The following is a 22,782-nucleotide window of genomic DNA, read 5'->3' as shown; positions in this document are numbered from 1 at the left end:
CAACAAATATTTATCTAACACCTTAATATGTATCAGATAGTGTTCTGCATCCTGGTGGCACAATACCCATCTACTAGGAGGAGGGGGAGGGGTGGATAGACAGATGTATATAACAGTAAAAATGTAATATGATAGATTCCATGAGAGCGTAGCACAGAATGTACTAGGAGTACCCAGCAGGGCCATCTATTCCAGATTTGGCAGGAAGAAAGAAAGAAAGAGGAGAGATCAAGGAAGCCTTCCCTAGGGATGACTCTAGAGATAGTGACTATCTAATCCTAGAAATGTGGGATCAGTATTAGAGCGATAGATTGCTCTATCAGTGCAGATAGCTTTTCGTTATAACTATTTCTAAGGTAGAACTGAGGATTCTTCCTTTCTCCACACTCCATTTTTCCCTTCTCTTCTTTTCTGTTTCCTGTCTCACTTCTTCCCTCCCTGTCTCTTTCTCTTCCTCTTTCTTTTCCTCCCTTTCTCCCCCTTTCCTTCGTTATGAATTCATGAGTACAGAATTGTATTAATCAGATTCTTGGTTCATGACCCACTGTCATCATTGGACAATTTCTGGCTCTCATTCATTCACTGATTTATGATGCTATAATGAATACATATGACTTTATTGACAATTTCTTTCACCTGCCTTTTTGCTTTTCTCCTATTTCATCTCCTCACTCCTTCTAAAAGGTAACCATTGTCCTGAATTGTGTATATCATCCCTTTTTTCACTGGTTTTCTTTGTTTCATATATAACATACCCAAATAACACATTGCTTAGTTAGTTTTTAACTCAACAAAAAATAATATTCTTCTATATGTAATCTGCTGGTATTTTTTTCACTCAACATCATACTAGTATGATTCACTGTGTTTTTATTTGTAACTGAATTCATTGTTTCACTTCAATGAATATTCTATTGTGTGAATATACCAGAAATTATCCATTCTCCTGTTCCTAGGCAATTGAGTTGTTTCCACTTATGTTGTTCTGACCAGTGCTGCTATGAATATTCTTTTTCTTCTGCCTGAGACATATTTGAAAGTTTCTGCAGAGTATATACCTAGCGAAGGAAATATTGGCTCATAGGGTATGCAAAAGTTAAACTTAAAAGATAATACGGAATTGTTTTCCAAAGCTATTGCACCAACTTGCATTTCCGCCAGAATTATATAAGAGCTTATGTTGATACAATCCTAACACTTGGTCTTGTGAGATTAATTTCTGTCAATTGAATGCCACATAATGTGAATGCTATCTTATGGTGTGTGGTTTTAATTCTCATTTCCCAGGTTACTAATGAGTTTGTGCATCTCTTGGTATATTTATTGGTCATATATGTTTCCTCTAACCTTTCAATTATAAGATTTTAGTATTAGTTTATACTAATTTGTTATTAGTATAAACTAATACTAAATACTTGTTATTTTTATATATGCAGTTGTTATGACATCTTAATTAGAAAAATATGCATAGTCATTAAAGTGAAATAAAAACCTATTTTGGTAGTACATAAAATGGTGGGTAAATTTCTAATACAAGATATGCAGTCAAAATAGTTAACAAATTAAAAGAATAGGAAATAATTCTATTTTGAAATTCTTTTATGACTTTTTTCATAGCCTGTTGTTTATTTTTCTTTTGACAGAACGATTTCGAGATTTACTCCTTCCTCCATCTAGTCAAGACTCCGAGATTCTGCCCTTCATTCAATCTAGAAATTATCCCAAGTAAGCAATAGGAGTTCTCTAGGTATTGTGAAGGGAATGGGCATAATGATGGACGAGCTTTGGGAGGGCAAAGAAAAAATTTTTCCATTTTAGGATTTCTGAAAAGGCCTGAAAAACCTAACCTAACTAGAGCATCTCCTGCACTATAATGTCTCAAGCTCTTCACAGCTAATCCCTCATCTGGTTTCCTGTTTTCTGTCCTTTAAATGTAAGGATTCATTTATATATATTTTGTTGTTGTTGTTTTGTTTTTTTTTTTTTTTTGCGGTACGCGGGCCTCTCACTGTTGTGGCCTCCCCCACTGCGGAGCACAGGCTCCGGACGCGCAGGCTCAGCGGCCATGGCTCACGGGCCCAGCCGCCCCGCGGCATGTGGGATCTTCCCGGACCGGGACACGAACCCTTGTCCCCTGCATCGGCAGGCGGACTCTCAACCACTGCGCCACCAGGGAAGCCGTATTTTTTTAACATCTTTATTGGAGTATAATTGCTTTACAATGATGTGTTAGTTTCTGCTTTATAACAAAGTGAATCAGTTATGCATATATACATATACATATATCCCCATATCTCTTCCCTCTTGTGTCTCCCTCCCTCCCACCCTCCCTATCCCACCCCTCTAGGTGGTCACAAAGCACCGAGCTGATCTCCCTGTGCTATGCCGCTGCTTCCCACTAGCTAGCTATTTTACATTTGGTGGTGTATATATGTCCGTGCCACTCTCTCACTTTGTCCCAGCTTACCCTTCCCCCTACCCATATCCTCAAGTCCATTTTCTAATAGGTCTGTGTCTTTATTCCCGTCTTGCCCCTAGGTTCTTCACGACCATTTTTTTTTTTTTTTAGATTCCATGTATATGTGTTAGCATACGGTATTCGTTTTTTCTCTTTCTGACTTCACTCTGTATGACAGACTGTAAGTTCATCCGCCTCACTACAAATAACTCAATTTCGTTTCTTTTTATGGCTGACTAATATTCCATTGTATATATGTGCCACATCTTCTTTATCTGTTCATCTGTTGATGGACACTTAGGTTGCTTCCATGTCCTGGCTATTGTAAATAGAGCTGCAATGAACATTGTGGTACATGACTCTTTGAATTATGGGTTTCTCAGGGTATACGCCCAGTAGTGGGACTGCTGGGTCATATGGTAGTTCTATTTTTAGTTTTTTTGTTTGTTTGTTTGTTTTGCGGTACGTGGGCCTCTCACTGCTGTGGTCCCTCCCGTTGCGGAGCACAGGCTCCGGACGCGCAGGCCCAGCGGCCATGACTCACGGGCCCAGCCGCCCCGCGGCATGTGGGATCCTCCCGGACCGGGGCACGAACCCGTGTCCCCTGCATCGGCAGGCGGACTCCCAACCACTGCGCCACCAGGGAAGCCCCTATTTTTAGTTTTTTAAGGAACCTCCATACTGTTCTCCATAGTGGCTGTATCAATTTACATTCCCACCAACAGTGCAAGAGGGTTCCCTTTTCTCCACACCCCCTCCAGCATTTATTGTTTGTAGATTTTTTGATGATGGCCATGCTGACCGGTGTGAGATGATATCTCATTGTAGTTTTGATTTGCATTTCTCTAATGATTAGTGATGTTGAGCATCCTTTCATGTGTTTGTTGGCAATCTGTATATCTTCTTTGGAGAAATGTCTATTTAGGTCTTCTGCCCATGTTTGGATTGGGTCGTTTGATTTTTTGATATTGAGCTGCATGAGCTGCTTGTAAATTTTGGCGATTAATCCTTTGTCAGTTGCTTCATTTGCAAGTATTTTCTCCCATTCTGAGGGTTGTCTTTTGGTCTTGTTTATGGTTTCCTTTGCTGTACAAAATCTTTGAAGTTTCATTAGGTCCCATTTGTTTATTTTTGTTTTTATTTCCATTTCTCTAGGAGGTGGGTCAAAAAGGATCTTGCTGTGATTTATGTCATAGAGTGTTCTGCCTATGTTAATAAGTGGTTTTCAAAATAACCACATGCTAGATATGATTTTAGGAATTTATTCTTCTTTAGCATCTTGATAACTCTTTCTTAAATGGGATAGACTTTTTCTTAGATGCCACAAGTGTATTAATTGGTTGAAGCAATGTGCCTCATCTTCCCAGAGAATAAGGAAGTACCAGGTTTTTATTAGGTATTCTCTTCCCTAAAAGCTGATGTACGCTGGTGTCTTGATCCTTCCTGTGGAAGCTTGGAGTACCCTCTACTTTTTGAGTAACCTGACTCTCTTTACTTACTCTCTTTAGCTAGTATGCAACAGGCTAAAGAATGAATAAATTATTATCTGAAATAGAAAAAACAGTCACCAAATTAAAGAATTAGAGCTTGGTTTACACATATTTAATCAAAACTCATCATGATGCTGAATGATTCATTCTTTGATCAGTTTGGCAGTTTATTCAAGTATTTACTGAACTTCACCTGAGTTAGTTTTTCCCTGATTTCATAGCTATGATAATATTTACTTAATTCTGGTCACAAAATAAATACATAATCTGAATTATCTGTTCATTGTGTCAGATATTAATCCAGGTTTAATCTCTAGCAGTAATCTTCCAGTCTCTTCCCAGTACTCACAGGGACATACATGTGCCTGGAGAAGCCTTGCATGGGTACATCACTCATGTTCATGTTGGCAGGGAGCATGGAGGTGCCTGAAGAGCTCCATGCATGTCTTTCAGTATTTTTGCCCACAGCTGCTATTCGCAGGGGCCAGTGATACTTGCTTTTCTGCCTCTTAGGCTTACTGTCTGACTGATACCATTGTTTAAAGGAGACTTACAATGGTTTCTCAACTGGTCATCTGTCTGCAGTTGTTTCCCTAGGTTTCCTTAGCTTTACAAGTATCCTTCTTGTTCTTAGATTTCTTTTCTGATAGTGATGTGATCCATTCTAATATTCAGCAGACATCATGTGACAATCCTTTGTCAGTGTCTAACCCTTGGAGTAGATATACTTTTTGACATCTGCAGATTAAAGAAATAAAGATCACCCATTGATGCCACACACACCGTATTACGGCCGTTCAGTGTGCAGACTCTGAAGCAGATTGCCTTCCCTGCTGACTCGATGACCTGGGTGACCTAACCCTCTGTGCCTCAGTTCCACCTGTGTGAAAGGAGGAAGATAATAATACTTACCACTCAAGCATGATACAAAGATTAAATGAAGTAATAAAATATTTTGAACTGAGCTTGACACAGTAAATACTGCATTTTAGCTGCAGGTGTTATTTATTGCTATTCATTTAAAATTGCATCTAGAATTAACTAGATTTGCATGTTTCCAAACACCATAGGAAATAGGTTGTTCATTTATCTTGCAGGATAGCTTTTATGTCAAGATACTTTCATCAACCCACCCTTATTAATATTTAGGGAAGTACTATTTATTCAATATTTCTAAATTACTGCGAGATGCTGATGTGAGACACCACCTAGGTGACCACTTAACATCTTTATGAGCTTCAGTTTTCTGAACTATCAAATGAAAATACGCTAATTAAAGGATTCTGGGGCTGAAAATATTTACATAAAATTCTGGATTAAATACAATTAGTTTATTTAAGTTACAGAATATTAACCATTTTCATCTTCCCATAGCTGATTTAATGTCTAGTTTGGCAGAATTTTAGGAGATGCTGGGGGACGTAGAAAGGATAATATAATTCTGTTTGTGCTGTGCCTAGGCAGTGTTGAGTTGGTCCAGGAAAGAGCATAGGAGCAAAAACTCTGTGCATGTAGACAATACCCACTTAAAGAATGTTGCGGTAGAAGAGAAAGTTGTGGTAGGGCCAATTAGTAAATACAGGTGGGCAGGGAATCTGTGTGTCTAGACCTAATTCAAACTAATTTTGTATTCATGGTTTTTAATACTCTCATTTATATTCATTCTCAGATATACTCTCATTTATTCATTATTGAAGATAACTAAAAGTCAAGGAATTTGTAATTTTGTGACACACAAAGATTTCTAGAAAGCTGAAAGTTTAATCAAACCGTTAGTATTTGTTGCTTTTATTCACAATGCCGTATATCTATTTATATTAAGATTTTTTTTTTTAGTAATTGTTTGAGAGTTTAATTTATTTGTATGTCGCTAAAATTTCAGCAGCTAGATCTGCTTTATAGTAAATGACATTATGTTTTTATATTAATAAACATAGAATTGGCTGCTGAATTCTACCAGATAAGTTTTTGGCACTTACAGATATAACCATATAATTTTTTTAACATCTTTATTGGAGTATAATTGCTTTACAATGTTGTGTTAGTTTCTTCTGTATAAAAAAGTGAATCAGCTATATGTATACATATATCCCCATATCCCCTCCCTCTTGTGTCTCCCTCCCACTCTCCCTATCCCACCGCTCTAGGTGGTCACAAACAACAGAGCTGATCTCCCTGTGCTATGCAGCTGCTTCCCACTAGCTATCTATTTTACATTTGGTAGTGTGTATATGTCCATGCCACTCTCTCACTTCGTCCCAGCTTACCGTTTCCACTCCCCGTGTTCTCAAGTCCAACCTCTACCTCTGCGTCTTTATTCCTGTCCTGCCCCTAGGTTCATCAGAACCTTTTTTTTTTTTTTTAGATTCCATATATATGTGTTAGTATACGGTATTTGTTTTTCTCTTTCTGACTTACTTCACTCTGTATGACAGACTCTAGGTCCATCCACCTTACTACAAATAACTCAGTTTTGTTTCTTTTTATGGCTGAGTAATATTCCATTGTATATATGTGCCACATCTTCTTTATCCATTCATCTGTTGATGGACACTTAGGTTGCTTCCATGTCCTGGCTATTGTAAATAGAGCTGCAATGAATATTGTGGTACCTTTCTCTTTTAGAATTATGATTTTCTCATGGTATATGCCCAGTAGTTGGATTGCTGGGTCATATGGTAGTTCTATTTTTAGTTATTTAAGGAACCTCTATACTGTTCTCCATAGTGGCTGTATCAATTTACATTCACACTACATTACGATTATTCTGATTCTTTTACTGACTCATTGAATATAGACTCCATTTGTGAGAAATACATTTTAAGAGCTAAAATATGGGTTAAGAAGTGACTTATTTGCCCTATATTACATGGTGTCACAGAGTGATATTTACAGAGGATAATGTAGCTGACCTTCTTTAAGTGAGACTCAGCTACACTGGTTAATATAGGCTGATGAATGGACTGTGGTAATTTGGATTGGGAGTGGGTTCTCTAGTGAGCATAGTGTCCCTATAATCTTGAGCATCTTATAGAGACACCTAACAGACAATGAAACGTGGAAAAGGGTGTCTTTTATTTAGGGAAAGAATTCATGAAGAGAACTGACTAGTTCTTGAAATGTGTGTGTACGTGTGTTTTTTAAGGGTAAGCCATTTTTTAAAAAAACGTTACCTGCGATGATGCTGGGGAACGTTGTTCTAAATTATAATCACGCTAATTAGTCACATTCTTACATTCCTGAATTCAAAGGTGACCCATTGCCAAAACCGGGCACATCCATTCTCATCAGAATGTCATAGAAGACATTGCACCATGAAAATTCGCAGAGCAGGAGTAGATGTGTCAGAAATAGATGAGTGAAAAGCAGGAAATGAATGCATACTTAATATAAAGTAAATATTGATTCATAGGTTAGAGGAAAGAAATGGAGATAATGAGCTTAAGTTTTTTTGCTCATTTCTTAGCTGTCATCATCATTATTAACTGTGAAGGCTTTAGGTTTATAATGTATTTAGAATAGAGGGTAGCTATAAATATTCTTATCCTTGTAAATGCAGCTTCGGGATGTAAAACGGTTGAAGACATTTGGCATAATTTCACTCACAAATGACTTGCAACCATGTTGGCAATTAGGCCAGCAAAACATATTCCAATGGCTCTGAAAGTTTAATCATAATACATATAAAAATATTGTGGAAAACAGGAACAAAATGTCACGTATCTCTATTTCGTTCTCATAAAGATCAAATTCTCTGGAATGCTTAATGTCAGAACTGTTTAGAGAGGGGAATACTATTTATGACAAAATTCAGAGCTCTTTCTTTTTGGCTTGGTTCGCCACCAGAGGACAACCTTGATTATTTGGACAATAAAAGCAATGTCTCAACTTAACGTCATTTCCAATGGGCTGTTTAAAAATGGCTTAAAACAGTGATATTGAGTAATATACTTAAATTGCAGAGCCTCAGATGACCTTTCCAGATGTCATCTATTCTCCAAATTGTCTTCCTTTCTCTTCCCAAAGAAAGTTTTGAGTTCCTCTTCCTCCAGAGACCCTCCCTCCCACTTCAGTAATTTTTGTTCAATCTGCACATTTGTAATATATTTGTTACCTGAGTGAAGTTATTCTCATTCATAATAAAAAATAGCAACATTTAACACTTTTTACATGCCAGGATTGTGTTATGTGCTTTATATGCATTATTAATCTTTACCATCCCCTATGAGTTAGGTAGGACCATTTTCCCAATTTTACAAATTTTACAGATTAAGGGACTAAAATTTAAAGGGGTTAAGTGACTTATCCAAAGTCACATGGCAGAGCTGGGTCTCAAACCCAGGTCTGTTTGGCCCCCAAATTATACCTAATTGTGCTATACTGCCTCTCATTTATTCATCTGTCCATTTTTCCATTCTTCAAATATTTATTCAAAAACTACATGCACCAGAAGCTGTCATAATTACTGAAAATACAAAAATGATTAGGACATAGTATATGGCTTTGTGGGACCTAGAGTCCCATTGGGGAAAAGCAGAATCAGAGTTTAATGGAGAAATTAATTATAGCAATATGATAAGTCCTATAAATTATAGAGAAGTACTAAATTCAATCGGAGAAGTGAAGATAAAGTGCCTTCCTGTCTAGGCAATTCATGTAAAGTTTAATTTTCCCTTTGGGGAAAATCTTGACAAGTGCTATGGAACCAGATGAAGAGGCTTTTTATAGATGGAACAAAGAGTATAACAGCATATGGAACCTGAAAGTGGGTGGTTCATTGAGAGATCATATTTCATATTCAGGAGGGAAGTGATAAAGGATAGGGAAAGGCAGATAGATGTCTGAGAATGTTAGGAGGCACAATCAGCAGAATGGGATGACTATTGGACAAAAAGAAGAGGAGGTAGAGGATGAAAGGGTGAGGGGAGGGAAGGGAAGAGGAAGGACTTTAAGGAAGGAATTCAAGCAGTTTCACTTGTATCGCATGCTGGCTTACTGTCCCCGTGACTGAGGACAAGTGGGAGGTCTTTCTGAACATGATTTTTTTCCCCTCTATTTCAAATACAATATTAGCACTACAGGAAAAACTCCCTGTTTCTCCTTTACTCTCACATACAATACTTCTAACACCAGGTACGTGGGAGTTTTTTCCACACCAACCAATTCTTTGACACCAGATGGGTGTCTGGCAATTCAGTTCAATTCTGACACTAACCAGAGTTAGTTGCAGACCCTACAGCTTAGGGGTTCAGTCCCCTAAGATTGCTCACTCCCACTTCAGATGCCAATCACAAGTAGTAAGTTCCCAAGCGTCTTACAGCGTCTGCCCAAATTATCTACGAATCAGGGTTCCCATGATCCTCTCCTTGGATTCTGTCCTTTGCTCACAGAACTCAGGGAAACGCCTACGGATTTATTATACAATAAAGGATATGAAAAAGCATACAGACGAACAGCCAGATGAAGAGATACATAAGGTGAAGTCTGGAAGTGTCCCAAGTGCAGGAGATTCTGTCCCCATAGAGCTGGCGTGCACCACCCCCTTGGCATGTAGATGTGTTCATCAACCTGGGAGCTCTCTAAACCCCTTTTTATGGAGGCTTCGTCACAGAGGCATGGTCAGTTATTAACTTCATTTCCAGCTCCTCTCCCCCCTCCAGAGAATAGCGGGGGTGGAGCTGAAACTTCCAAGCTTCTAATCATGGCCTGGCATTTCTGGTGACCAGCTGCATCCTGGAGCCCACCAAGAATTGTCTCATCAGAACAAGAGACATTCGTAGAATCAGGAAATTCCAAGAATATAGGAACTCTGTGCCAGAGGCTCCTAACATTGAGGAAATTACAAAGGTCTTAGGAGCTCTGTGTCAGGAATAAGAGTCAAAGACTAAATACTAGAATAAAAGATTTTCTTAGTACCCATATGTAGAAGAGTTTAGGAGCTCTGTGTCAGGAACTAGGGATGGGTGGGTAGATAGACAGATAAGTACCTTCCCTCTAGTGTTGCTCTGAGGAACACACAGTGCCTGGCATAATTCTACCTCGTAAAGCTTTGTGATTGTTAAATAAAATGATGTAAAGTACCTGACTTTTTGCAAATGTGAATTCTCATTAGTATCCCCATTCCCAGCTCTGTTCCACCTTTTCCCAAAGCTATGCCTCACCTCAGGGCAGGGTGGTGAGGTTCTATCCCTTCATTCCAGTCTAGATCCTGCCAGAACAGACATGTTCTGCCCAACAATGATGGCTCTGGGTGATGGGATCTGATGGAACAGTGATTACTCAGGAAGGGACTCTTTCTATTGTGGGCCTGCTTATGACGGATGCACAGCTGTTCTAGTAGTTTCCACAATCACAGCTAATCATAACATTCTTCATAATGTACATAATATTAAAGGATTACTTTCTCTCATTTTCTCATCCCTAAACTTAGGTTTTCTTTTATTTAGTAGATAATATTCCAACACCCGGCTGGCAGGAGATCTAAAAAAATTGATATTTTTAGGATTCTTAATTCTTGAATATTTTCGAATCTAGGCAAGCATAATGTCAAAATTAAGCTGATCTATCCATAGATAGTAGGTCCCAGCCCCTGGGCTGGAATTCACAAGTAAAAACCCTGCTATCAGGACTGCAAAAGCAAGTTGGACCACCAAAAAAAAAACAAAACACCGAACAGTTCTACAAAAACTGAGGCATTGCTGAAATTGTGAACATTCTGCTCAGACATATGATAAGTCAAAGAACTCTGTTAGCACAAGACTAATGGACAAGGAATAAGGACGCCTCCGTGCTGAGTGAGAGAATAACTGGTTCTGGACTCAAATAAGAACTGGTTCAAGGATGGGGCCAAGAAGAACCTGTAGCTGGGAGGTCAGGAAGCTGAAATCTTAGAACGAGTTGAGGAAGTAAACACTTTCTAGGAGATTAAGTTAAGCATATTGGTTGGATTCTCCATCTAGTGCCTTTGAGACCATTTACTTTCTTTGTTCCGCCTCATCCTGCATTCTCAGCTGTCATACATCTTCTCAGGCATCAGCTGTTTTTAGTTTTTTAATTTTTTATTTGTCTTTGACTCAGAAATTGTCTATCAGTTGAGAGAGAAAGTGGCCTGAAGTTCTTCCTTTGTTAAAAATCTTAAAATCCTATCTTAACATCCTTGGATAGAAACAACCTCCTTTTTGCATAAGGTGATATATATCTCCTCAACAATATTCTCAGCTCTAGAAGTGTGAGATATTATCAAAGTTAAGCCATGATTTTAGAAACAGTTTATGAACCTATAGTAAAAATGAATATTAAAAAAGCAGTTAAAAATTAATCTATTCATAATGGTTATGGTAGTATAATTTTGATAATATACTTGTTATGGAACTTCTAGCCAAAGAATTTTTCTCCTTGCAGCCCCTAAATTAATTAACAATTTCTGTTGGAAAATCTTGATTAAATGATTCAGAACTCCAAGAAACAGACATCAAAGCAGTTTTTCGAACAATGTCGCTTTTATTTATGCATGAGATTGTATTATGTATTAATCACTCACCCGTTAATTACGGAGATTTCTTAGCCCTCTGCTGATGAAGTTTTCTTCCTTAAGTTGTTCCTAAAGTCTAAGCAGTGTGGACCACTACCCACCACCTCCCACCAAGTCTTAACTTAAATGTTAAGGGCTTGCCTGGGTCACCATATTTAAAATCCCCACCTGCACCAGCTCGCTCTCTATCCTCCTACCTGCTCTTGTAGAACCATCAATGTCACATGGGATATTGTTACAAACACAGACCTTACCCCAGACTTACTGACCTAGAAAATCTGGGGGTGGAGGCCAGCACTCTGTGTTTTATAGCAAGCCCTCCAAATGATTCTGATGCACACTAGCATTTGAGGACCATTAGAGAAAGATAGAAAGATTTCGAAGACTTTCTCAAGCTTTTTAACTCCCTCCCACTCCTTGTTGTTTTTATTGATATGATTACTTCCTGGGAAAGGAATAGTCCAAAACTGCAACTGTCCTTTCCAGGGAAACAGTTAATCACATTCACCTTTTTCCCAGAAACAACTGTTATATGAAGGATGGCTCTGAACCCTTCCATCCTGCAAAGCAGGAATTTCCAGGAGTTCCTTGATACAATGTGCCCTTTTCATATTTTGTTTTGCCTTTATGTATTATCCCTAACCAAAATAATTTCTAATTGACTGTAATCATTAATATGTGATCATTAAGAAGATGAGCTTTGGAGTCAGTCTTACAAGAAATTTAGTAACGCTTCTTAATAGAAACCTGGCCTTGAGAAAATTACTTAACATATTGAGTTTTTGTTCCCACCCCAGTAAAAGGGAGATTATACCTTCCTGTAAAGGTTGTTGTGTGAATTAGGAGTGAAGGTGTATATAGAACATTTAGGTAGGTCCTGGGTTAAATTAAATGTTCAATGAGGAATATCTATTATTATGATACCTTATTTTAGGTTTTGGGAGGTAAGGGTCTGAGATAGTTTTTGATTTTTTTTTTAAATTAGAATCACTTTTAAAGTAAAAGTTAATCAGATGAAGATAACAAAGGCAAATAATTTTCCAGAAATGTACATTTGCATCAGCATTAAATGTATGTAAATTATAACGCTTTATTCTTAATAATAAAATCTAACATTTATCACACACTTACTATGTCCAGGCACCATGATAAAAGTTTTATCAAGTATATTTGCATTCAGCTACATAAAACAGAAACTTAGCTAAAAGTGATGAGGGCTTGTTTTTCTCATGTGACAAGAAGTACCAAGGTAAGTGGTGGCTTATATTAATCCAGGGTCAGCATGTTACATCTGAGGTGTCTGCAACTCCCCTTTCCTTCTCTCGATTGCAAGATGCCTCTTTCAGCTTCAGCCATCGTATTCTCTTTCCAGACAGAAGAAAGAAGAGCAGAGGGCATAAAAGGTGCAGGCAAGCTGAGTCAGCGTCCTCCTTTTCAAGGAGCTGCTCAGAACCCCAACCCCAAGCATCTTACTTCATATTACCCTAAAGTGGGTCTTATGTCTTTGTAAGAAAGGGTGGGAAATATAGTCATTTTTTTTTCTTAAGTGGATACATTACTGTAACGCCACCACCAATTGGGAATAAGGGAGAGAAAACAGATAAAGGGTAGACAACCAGTGGTCTTTACCTTGCCTGAATTATCTCATTTAATCCTTACAATAACCAGTGAGGTGTGTATTATTTACATAACCTTCTGTTTACAAAGAGTGTAATTGAGGTACGAAGTGATAGGTAACTTGCTCAAGGTTACATAGCTCCTAGCTGCTGAAGCCATGATTTAAACTCGATTTAGAGCCTACATTCTAATTTACTATATTACTATGTAGTAAACACATAGTTTTATTCATCTTCCTTAAATTTTCTTTAATAGCTCTTTTAAGTTGCAATTTTCCCTCCTACTTGGATTTTAAACGGCTATTTTTTGCTGTTAAAATCTCTGTACTGAAAGTAATTGCTGTGAAAGTTTTGAGAACAGAAAATTTTACCCTACTGTGAGCATTCTCCCCTCTAGTGAATGAGGTTGCAAGTGTATTGTCTCTAAATTAAAGGCAAATGAACGTGTTGAGCATATTTTATTCTTTCAGTACTTCTTTCAACCAAAATTTTTTAGTGCCTATTGTACGCCAGCAACTAGAAATAACAACTGAGCTAAACTATTTTAACAGTGTCCTGGTTTTCCTGGGTTTTTGAGTTAGTAGTAAAACCCAAGGAGGAAATCTGGTGATTCCTAGACAATAGGGCTAGCTGTATTTATAGAAATATGTTTTATTTTTTACGGCATTTTATTGTTTTCAAAGCACTTTCATGTGTAGTATTTTGTTTGTTACACCCATTTATTCTATGAGTTTATCTTATATTTACCTCTTTTTGATTAAAAACCTCTAGTCAATCAAAGAGTAAGCATAGAAGCTAGAATGATAGAAACTTATAGCAGTAGAGTGATTATTTCTTCCTGTCTGAAAAATATTGCAGCTGGTAAGTTGTATCACAGCTGAAATCCAGCATTTTGGGGTTCTGTTATTCCAGAATCACCTAGGGAGGAGAAAAATGATGGCAGAGGAAGGTGAGACAAAACATTAAAATCCATATACTCACAAAATATGGTAATATTACACTTAATTCCCAAAGGCTGTCTAACTTTATAGTTGAGATTTTGTTGATGGTATTTCTGAACTCTTACTTTCTTGGATTATATTTTTAAATATAGTTCTGTGTCATTGTTCTGGTTTTGATTTCAGAGTCTACAGTTATATATATGTATATGACATTACTTGCCTGTCTTCCTTTTCAACCACTTTCTTTTTTTCTGTTGGTATTTAGTGATCATTTTTCTACAATAGTTATTCTCTGTCTCCTGGTAATGCTGATATGAATTATGTATGATTTTATTGGCATTCCTTATTGATCGTACAATTTTGGAGAAGATTCACGTTCAGGTAGCAGACATTACCCTCCAGATCTTGAAATAACTGAATCATCACTTTCTATAAAGTCACGAAGAAGATAATATTCACAGAATACAAAAGAAAGAGGGAAAAGTCTCACTTTATTATCAGCATTAATGGAATTCTCTGGAAAGACGCATTAGAGCAGTGCTTCTCAGACTTTAATGTGTTTACAAACCACCCAGAGGCCTCAATAAAACACAGATTCTGATTCAGTAAGTCTGAGGGTGGATCTAAAATTCTGTCTTCTAACAAGTTCTCATATAAAATTAATGCTATTGGTCCAAGAACCACACTTTGGATGGAAATATACCACATATTAGTCAAAGCCTAATGAAAGGCTTTTCCTTCCTTTCAAGGTCAAATTTTATCACATCTGTAACCAGGGAAGAGAGGAGTACTCAGCATGCTGTACAGAAAAGAAGAGAGTAGAATAAAGAAGTCTCTTGCCTCATGGTCACCTATCTTTGATAACAAAGGAAAATCTGAAAGCACACCCCACCGAGCTGAATTACCAATGATTAGTAACATAATATCTGTAACAATGTTTTTTCCTTACAGTCTGTTTTATCTGAACTAAGTGTTAACTACAAATATTTTACTTTCGAATAAATTTTCCTCCTATATCTTTATTCTTTAACTTTCAACTTTTTTGTACCCTATCTTTTAGCTGATTCTCTTGAAAAAACCCATGACTCAATTTTATTGTCTTATTTTAGTCTGACAGTCTTTCCCGTTGAGCTGAAGATGTTCGTTCATTTATGTTGAATTACATTCTACAGAATTATTTTGTACTCATTATTTGTCCCACGTTTTCTGTTTCTTCCCCTACCCTCTCTTTTTTTTTTTTTTGCCTGTGAAGACAAGATGCATAATAATGACATTTTACTTCTGTTTCTTAATTGAATTGAGCTCTCTACACTAATGGAAAAGAAATGACAAAACAAAATATAGCATAAATAAATTTGAGGTTTAAGAGTTTATTCACACTAAAATTAGCCAGCAACTAAGCCAGCGAGCTATATACCTTGCTTTCAGCAGGAGATAAGTTGCCATGTGGAAAAAAGAAGAAAGCTAGGAAAGGGATGGAATGATTTGTTTGAGAAAAAGAAATTGTAAAATATTTGCACCTAAATGCAGATAAGTGGACAGAAAATAAAAAGATTTGGTTATCATCTTAATAAATAACATTCCAAATTAAATACAATTTAAAAAATAGCACTCTTTGTTGGAAAGGCTGATGTAGTATAAAAGTCTAAACTAAAGATCTAAACTCAATCTTAAAGTGTTTATTTTAACCGAATATATTCCCTCTAAAAGCTTTCAGAGGTAATTTTATTTTAGTGTGGCTTGCAGATGGGTTTAAATATATGTTGGAATGGGGTGTGAAATTTGGCTAGGTGTTTTACCTGAAGATTCACTAGGGGTTGGTCAGCTTATAATTCATGTTTCCAGTTAACTACCTAGTGTGTGCACAGTTTGAAGAGCTTGGTAGCTTTTCTTTTATATTATTTGAACTAGTTTTTGCATATTAATAAGCATTTCAAGTCACATATTAGCAGATCAAGCCTAAGTTAGCCAGCACAATAAAAAAAAAAAAAAATCAAAGGGCAAAAACAAATTCTCCTTAACTTTCTATAGGAACTAATTCCAATAGTGAGGATCCACCTATATGTTTATGTATGTGTATGTGTGTATTTAAGAGTGAAAAATAAACATAATATAGCACACTAGATGCTCAATAATAACCTTACTAGTATAGAAAGCCTAAAAATCTAAGCACACAAACATTAGTAATTTTAATACATGTTTGATATGGTAGGAGATAAAAATAATTGCTTGGGGTCGTAACCCATAAGGAATGTCCTACCTAGATGAATAAGTGAAGTGAATGCTAAAGCCTCTATTTGCTCGTAACATCATATGTATTTATCCCCAAAAGTTAGAGCTGGTTTTAACAGGCCATATGGGTGGTGGACAAGAGATAAGTCCTGGGCTCTGAAGAGGGTTGGAGAGCAGATCAGAGACCCCTGCAAATGGCCCAGTGGATAAACTAGAGATTAAATAGTCGGCTTGGCAGAAGTCAGTCGGCTCCTGACTTATTTTGTCCTTGGTTCTGAAGGGAATTAGAAAAGAAATCTCCCCTGGGGCTTCCCTGGTGGCGCAGTGGTTGAGAGTCCACCTGCCGATGCAGGGGACGCAGGTTCGTGCCCCGGTCCGGGAGGATCCCACGTGCCGCGGAGCGACTGGGCCCGTGGGCCATGGCCGCTGGGCCTGTGCGTCCGGAGCCTGTGCTCCGCAGCGGGAGAGGCCGCAACAGTGAGAGGCCCACGTACCGCAAAAAAAAAAAAAAAAAGAAAAAAGAAATCTCCCCTGATATTTAGTAACCACAAGCTCCCTCTCACTTGAGTTGAAACACTGAATTCACAATATGTATATAGCCCACTAAACACAGAGACAAAAATTTAGTTTAAAGTGATTCCAGATTCACGGCATCCTTTGGTGGCCTGGAAGAGGAAAATGAAAATACTCTTTTGGAGGGACACATTTTAATCCTCAAAGTATTCCTATACATGAGGCACCAAAGAGCTCGTATTTTGTAAAAAATGAAACATATCACATGTTAGTAAAAATGTATATTTAAAAAGTATAAAGCAAATGTTTAATATGTCAAAAGAAATAAAGGAGAGTATTAAAATAATGATTAAGAGACAAAGGACAATCAAATTTCTCAAAACACTTTTGAAAAAGAGCCAATAGACCTTCTAGAAGTGAGAGATACAATATCATAAACTTGAGCAGTTTATCACAGCCATGGAGAGAATAATGAATTGTCAAGTAGAACTGAAATAATTATCCAGAATGCAACACACAGAGACAAAGGCATGGAAAATATGAAAGAAAGGTTGAGGTATGGTGGATGGAGTGAGAGGTTCATGCATTCCTTTACATTAGAGGTTCAAAAAGAGAAAAAGAGAGAGTGAAGGAGATGTAATATTTGAAGAAATAATAGCTCAAATTCAGGGATATCAATGAATCTCAAGCAACATAATAAAAATAAATTCACCCTAGGAAAAATCGTAATTTACTTACAGAAAGGTAAAAGCAGAGACCAACACTTAACATAAAAGTAGTCAAAAAAAAAAAAAAAAAAGAGGGGAAGAAACAAAAAGTTGGACAAACAGTACAGGTGATATTGTGGTACGTAATTCAACATCACTGAACTAAATTCTACAGTTCAAAGGAAAAGGCTGTCAGACTGGAATAAGAAAATGAAACAGGGCAATAAGCTGTTTTCAAGAGATTTGCTCAGAACATAAAGGTAAAGACAGGCTGAAAAGTTAAAGAAGGTGAAGAATACAGCAGAGAAATTCTAACCAAAGAAATATTGTTTCAGATAAAATAGACTTTAAGGTAAAAATATTTTCAGACATAGAGTTAATATTCAGTGAAAAAAAGGTTCAATTCATTATTTCTCTGGTTGAAAGGATTAGAATGAATTCCTTTTTTAAGAAAACAGTTTTGATTTTTTTGGTTTCATAAATAGAAATGGAGTTCATTCTGGTGGTCAATATAAACCACTTCTTAGATGTGTGACCTTGAGGAAATATTTAAACTTCTAGAACCTCAGCTTCCTAACTGAAGAAGTAGAATAATACCACTTAACTCTTGTTTAATAATTACAAATAATTCATCTAAAGCATGTAGCACTGTGCCAGTCACATAGCTCTATTGACGTCAGAATAGTCAAGGAAAAAGCTGTTGGTTTTACATTGTAGTATCTTTACATAAACAGAAAGATTAGGCCTATAAATTTATTTTGGTTAGAAAAATAATCTTTGGGCTGTCTAATTTAGTTCAAAGATAGCTATTCTCTTATAAAAATCTCACTACCCCAGAGGCTTGTTATATTCCGAAATTTCATTAAAAATAACATTTCCTTTGACATCAACCCAGATAGAATATGTGGAGGAATGTCCATTTTTGCCAAACACAGGATTGATCTGAGATCAAATCAGAACTTTATAGAGATGTGTTTTGTAAACTTTAAAACACTATAAAGTTGTTCAGTTTTATTATCCACTTAATGTCAACTAAGAAAAAGTATTTTTTTTACCTTTATATACTGTATTTTTAATTAAATTGCTAGGTTTTTTAAAATTTTAATTTTTAATTTTTATTTATTTTATTTTTGGCTGTGTTGGGTCTTCGTTGCTGCGCACAGGCTTTTCTCTGGTCGCAGCGATCAGGGGCTACTCTTGGTTGCGGTGCGCGGGCTTCTCATTGAGGTGGCTTCTCTTGTTGCAGAGCACGGGCTCTAGGCACACGGGCTCAGTAGTTGTGGCTCACGGGCTCTAGAGCGCAGGCTCAGTAGTTGTGGTGCACAGGCTTAATTGCTCTGGATCTTCCCGGACCAGGGCTCAAACCCATGTCTCCTGCATTGGCTGGCAGATTCTTAACCACTGCGCCACCAGGGAAGCCCTGGACAGTTACTATTTTTTAAGAAAGTCTTTTTTTGTAATAGTAAAAAAGCTTTAAAATGGCAGTGTTTTATATATATGGGTCTTTTTTTTTTAACATAAAGATATCTGGAACTAGGCAGTCCATAGAGGGTATGGCAATTTTATAGTCATCATAAGTGTTTAGACCATCAAGTCAACATTTCAGGCACCAGGAAGGAGGAAAGAAGGGAACAGGGATAGAGATGCGACTTTCAACTGAGACAGCTTCCTTCAAGGAACCTTCCAGTTTTCCTAACTACACTTCCATTTATATCACATTAGGCATAACATAGTCACACAACCGAAATAGATGCAAGACAGTCTGGGAAATGTCGTATTTTGGCTGGGCACTTTGCTTCCCTGAATAACGTTAATGTTTTTTTACTAAGCAAGAATGAGACCTAAATGTCCATCGACAGATGAATGGATAAAGAAGATGTGGTATACATATACAATGGAATATTACTTAGCCATGAATAATGGCTCAGAATGAAATAATGCCATTTATAACAACATGGGTGGACCTAGAGATTATCATACTAAGTGAAGTAAGCCAGACAAAGACAAATATCATATGATACTGCTTATATGTGGAATCTAAAAAAAATGATACAAATGAACTTATTTACAAAACAGAAATAGACCCACAGACATAGAAAACAAACTTATGGTTACCAAAGGGGAAGCGGGGGAAGGGATAAATTAGGAGCTTAGGATTAACATATACACACTACTATATATAAAGTAGATAACCAACAAGGACTTACTGTATAACCCAGGGAACTATACTCAATATTTTGTAATAACTTATAAGGGAAAATAATCTGAAAAAGAATAGATATATGTATATGTATAACTGAATCACTGGAAACTAACACAACATTGTAAATCAACTATACTTCAATCAAAAAAAAAGCAAGAAAGAATGGGAGGATGAATATTGAATGAACGATTTTCAAGTTTCATTGTAGTTAAGAAGGATTTCACACACATACACACACATACATTTGAATATACAATCACAAGTAGAGTAATCAGAGATTCCTTTGAGAGTGTGCTCTGACTATTTCTATACTAATCAACCTAACCAGGGCAAGAAGAGGGACAGGGTTAATTTCTTTTCTGTTCACATGGTAAGCGTTTCAGGAAATATTTCTGCTGCTATCTTTACCATGGAGAGTAATATTATTGAATTTAGACACAATAAAACAAGATATTTTAATTTAGTCCAATATAGTAATAAAATAGATCAAAGCCTTAACTAGTCCTTAGCTAACTATCATGGTCCTATATACATTTCCCTACACTTTAAATGAATGTTTCCCTCAAAATACCCATGCTTTGAAACAGATGTGCTTGTGTTAATATTGACAGTTCATAAACAACACTTCTTGTTCCTTTAAGCTTATCACTATGAGAAACAATGAAATGAGGCCCGAGCCATCACAAAGCCTAGACACTAGATTTATCATGTTTGCCATGTATTATAGAAATTTAATTTAACTCATTTTCATTTTTTCCACCTTTGTCTGCCTTGTCCACAGGCTCTACATTGATGGTCCCTTTGGAAGTCCATTTGAAGACTCACTGAACTATGAGGTTAGCCTCTGCGTGGCTGGAGGCATTGGAGTAACTCCTTTTGCATCAATACTCAACACTCTGCTGTATGTCATTTTGATCCATTATGTTAGTCCAAGTAGAGAACTGTCAATATTTCAGACAGCTCTCTTTCAGTAAGAAGTAATTCCTTCCAGAATTCTTTTACTTATTGTTCAAGGAACTCCATTTACTGACTGATAAGGGGAATAACTGAGTGATTCTCAATACGTGGTCTATGGCTTTCAGCGTATTCTCTTGTAGAATAACGTCAGTATCACAATTATGCATTCCTCTGTCCTTTTCCTCTGTTAAAGTCATTCCACCAGCCTCTGTTTCTTTACTTTCTCATCAGGGGCAAGTGGCATTACTAACGCATTTAGTCAACAAATATTTTTGAGCACCTATGTGCCGATTCATCTTATAGTTTCTGGTAATACAGCAATGACTAAAGAGAGTCTCTGCCCTTAAAACGTTTACATTCAAATGGGGCAGGAAGAAAATAAACCAGTGAAAAATTCATAAATAACATTATTTCAGAAAATATTAGAACTATGATGAAGAGAATAGAGATTAATGGGATATAGAAATAAAGGGCCCGGGTTATTTTAGAAGTATGGTCAGGGAAAACCTTTCTGAGGAGATGACAAATGAGCACATCATTCCTTGGTCTGTTACTCAGCAAATTTATAACCGACTGAAGAATAAAAATTTCAAAGGTAAGATTGCTTAACCAGGATATACTTATTCAGTTATTTTAGTTCTAGCATTATAAGCAAAAATTAATGGACAGTAATTGTCATGAAACCCACAAACAAAATCTATTCTGTTCACTTTTCAAGAAAATACAATTTGCATTAAAAGTTTGTTTTATGAAGTACTAAAAAAGAAATAATAAGTTGAAGTGATACTTGATATAAATCTGGGACTTTTTGAAGGTTCTTCGAAAAATAACTATATTCCAAACCAGAAATTGTTTCTGAAAACGTTTTGCAAGTTATTTGGACACCTAAAGTTTAAAAAAAGGAAGAATACTTTCTTAACCTCAAGCCTACTTCGTAATTATAAGGAGGAATCCAGACTTGGAATTGTGAGTTGCTAGAATGAATTACATAGTAGGTGGTTGTGAAATCTCTTTCTTTAACAATTATTAAGAAGGGGGTAAAAAACGAACTTTCTGGAATGGTTTTGGCTCATTTTGCCTGGAAGCCAGGGCAAGATGACCATTGGAGCCCTGTTGAGTGATAGAATTCACTGAAAATAGAGAACTTTCTTTTCCTGAGATGCAGAGCTGATATTATTCTAATTCAGGAGTTTAGTTTATTGCCTTCAAGTGGAAATGGGTGATATGCATATAATATCCACAAGCATGAACACTTAAATTCATGGAGTATATCATATCTTTGAGTCAGTATATTACATTTTAAATAAATTTGGGAGTTAAAGTAAGTGGTATGTCAGATGCTAGAATGTAAATGACTGTTTTTTCTATAGGTTGCTTACTAATGAGAAGCAAAATTTCAAGTATATAGGGATTCTTAATTTTTTTGCCATCATAATCACTATCATGTTATTTTAATTTTAAAGGGATGACTGGAAACCATACAGGCTTAGAAGACTGTATTTTATTTGGGTGTGCAGAGACATCCAATCCTTCCGTTGGTTTGCAGACTTACTATGTGTGTTGTACAACAAGGTAAAATTAGGTTTGTTTTTACTTTTGCAGCTTTCTAAATTTAAAATAAATTATTTTATTTCAAATTGTAAAAGTAATAAGTGCTCACTATAGAATAAACCAGAAGATATGCAGATAAGTAGTGAGGAGGAAAAAAAATCCCTTAAACTTAAAAAAAAAAAGAGGTGACCTCTGTTAATAATTTGGTACACATCTTTTCAGATATTGGTATCTGTGAATTTGTGTGTGTATTTAGAACATGTTTTAACATGGAATGTTTTAACATAGAAATGTATGCATATGGCTGGTGATGTATGCATATAGGGTACATATGCATGCAAATGTGAATGCATATGAGATTGTGACAGAGGACAGATAGAGGAAAACATCAACAGGCAATTACTATTACACCTTTCATCCTTTGTTCTAGTAGCTCTTTTTTTTTATATAAATTTATTTATTTTATTTATTTATTTTTGGCTGCATTGGGTCTTCGTTGCTGCACGCGGTCTTTCTCTAGTTGCAGGGAGCAGGGGCTACTCTTCGTTGTGGTGCGTGGGCTTCTGACTGTGGTGGTTTCTCT

At 36.6% G+C, this 22,782-nt stretch overlaps 1 protein-coding gene across 1 annotated transcript in view; it reads left to right on the top strand.

The window, feature by feature from the left end:
* The window catches only part of NOX4 (NADPH oxidase 4), a 147,851-nt gene that overhangs the window by 107,012 nt on the left and 18,057 nt on the right, over positions 1 to 22,782 (top strand). The window contains exons 13-15 of the mRNA XM_060303886.1: positions 1,644 to 1,725; positions 20,473 to 20,592; positions 22,112 to 22,220. Coding sequence (XP_060159869.1) covers positions 1,644 to 1,725; positions 20,473 to 20,592; positions 22,112 to 22,220 — 311 coding nt within the window. The remainder of the gene's footprint in view (positions 1 to 1,643; positions 1,726 to 20,472; positions 20,593 to 22,111; positions 22,221 to 22,782) is intronic.

The sequence above is a fragment of the Globicephala melas genome, chromosome 8 (assembly GCF_963455315.2).
Source record: "Globicephala melas chromosome 8, mGloMel1.2, whole genome shotgun sequence".
In the NCBI taxonomy this organism is placed as follows: domain Eukaryota; kingdom Metazoa; phylum Chordata; class Mammalia; order Artiodactyla; family Delphinidae; genus Globicephala; species Globicephala melas.
Note: the sequence above shows the minus strand (reverse complement) of the source record. Positions and strands in the feature narration are given on the sequence as shown.